The 1,650-nt window shown below is 41.6% G+C and overlaps 1 protein-coding gene across 1 annotated transcript in view; it reads right to left on the bottom strand.

The window, feature by feature from the left end:
- The window catches only part of LOC101863036 (stAR-related lipid transfer protein 6), a gene marked incomplete in the record, with an annotated part of 7,527 nt that extends 6,669 nt beyond the window's left edge, over positions 1-858 (bottom strand). The window contains 1 exon segment of the mRNA XM_013084766.2: positions 464-858. Coding sequence (XP_012940220.1) covers positions 464-559 — 96 coding nt within the window.
- Positions 859-1,650: the final 792 nt, after the last annotated feature.

Genomic DNA, 1,650 nt, shown 5'->3' with positions numbered 1-1,650 from the left:
CTCTTGTTTTTATTTATTTTATTTTTTTATCTTTTTGTTCCTCCAGCAAGAATATTGATAGTTCTTGGGTCTGTGTGAGCAAAATAAGTTAATTCATTTAGTCACACCTGGTAGACTTTTTCGATACATCACCATCGATGCAACCAATAAAATCCGGCGCAAATTTCCGCACTCTCATTATTGAACTTAGTTGTCTGGGGGGTTCCCAAGGCTCTCATCCACTGAGTTCCCTTTGTAAGAGTAAGATGGTCGTTTAATTTGAAAGTCCCGGATTTTGCATAATATCCTATTTAAATGGGGACACTATGTTTATTTTTGTATAAGGTTTTACGGCGCTCACAGCTGCATAAGGTCATATGAGCGCCAACAAAACGGGACACTAAACACATTCAATAACATTATCATATTATATAATCATACAGCATCATGGTCCTATCAAATCAACAAACTGTAAAGAACTCACTGTTGATTTTGACGACTCCTTCCAACCGCTGGTGTCTTTCTCAAAGGCCACAGCACGTGCCCTGTATTTGTCCAACACTGCTTGATACTCACCCATGGTCGTTACTAGAAGAATGATAAGAATGGTATGGGATTTTTTTCAGCTGGATATGCAGAGTCGTTTGAATCAGATGCCACTCTCGTGTATTATGTCCCTTTTCCCCTTTTATTTGGGTGTAACTGTAATGAATATCGACAGGCAGAGAGGGCTGGCAGGTGTACAGTGTATGGGAGACTCCCCGATCGATGAAAAGTGTGCTAGAAAGCTCTTCGTTATATAGCCAACGCGCATTAAATTTGTTTAGCGTAAAATATGGAACTATCTCGAAACTGAGGAGCAGGGTTTGTATTTCCCCTACCTGTACTACAAAGAGATTGGGGTTAAAGAAAAAAGGGTGGGGTGGGATGGGGTGGGGTTCAAAGCTTTGTAACGCTGTATCATCCCCCCCCCCCAAACAAAACAAAAAAACAACCCCAACCCCGGCCAGTTATTAAATTATTAGGCTGGTTCGTTGTAAGTTACAGTTTACGGTACACGTTTTACCGGGCTCTGAGTCCAAGTTCGTCACGAGCTTAAATATGACAGATAAAGAAACAAGAACAGAGATACAGAGTGGACAAAGGAAGTTTCCAAGGGAGCGATAATGATGGAGACTGTAATTTTTTAAATATTTTTTTTTGGGGGGGAGGGGATAAACCAAGACGAAGTCTCAACAGTATCTGTAACAATCGAAGGACCGGTGTGTGTAGTGTAGCTGAGGCGCTTCGCTGTCCCGCACAGAAGACCCAAGTTCAATTCCCGAGTTAGAGGAAATGATTTGTATGGACTCTCTCGTCTTTCTGCTGAGATACACCGCTCTCTGCCCGGGTTGGCCCTACAAACAGGGTTGGAAGCCCGCCTGTTAAATTATCTACATTGTGTTGATGGGGGTGTAAAACACCTACACTTTTAAACAAATTAAAACCGTCGATGAAACTCAACGTGTTGCTTCCTTTTCGGAAAAAGGGTTTAAAAAAATACTGAATGAGCCAACTTGCAGCAATGATTCTGAGCTGGCTTTTGAAAACGCACAGACAAAATGACACCATGTGTTATTTTCAATACCTGTACTTTTTTTTTGGGGGGGGGAGTCTGTTTGGTTTGTCTTA

This window comes from Aplysia californica, unplaced genomic scaffold, assembly GCF_000002075.1.
Source record: "Aplysia californica isolate F4 #8 unplaced genomic scaffold, AplCal3.0 scaffold00316, whole genome shotgun sequence".
Classification (NCBI taxonomy): domain Eukaryota; kingdom Metazoa; phylum Mollusca; class Gastropoda; order Aplysiida; family Aplysiidae; genus Aplysia; species Aplysia californica.
The sequence above is the reverse complement of the archived record's forward strand: the minus strand, read 5'-3'. Positions and strand labels throughout refer to the sequence as shown.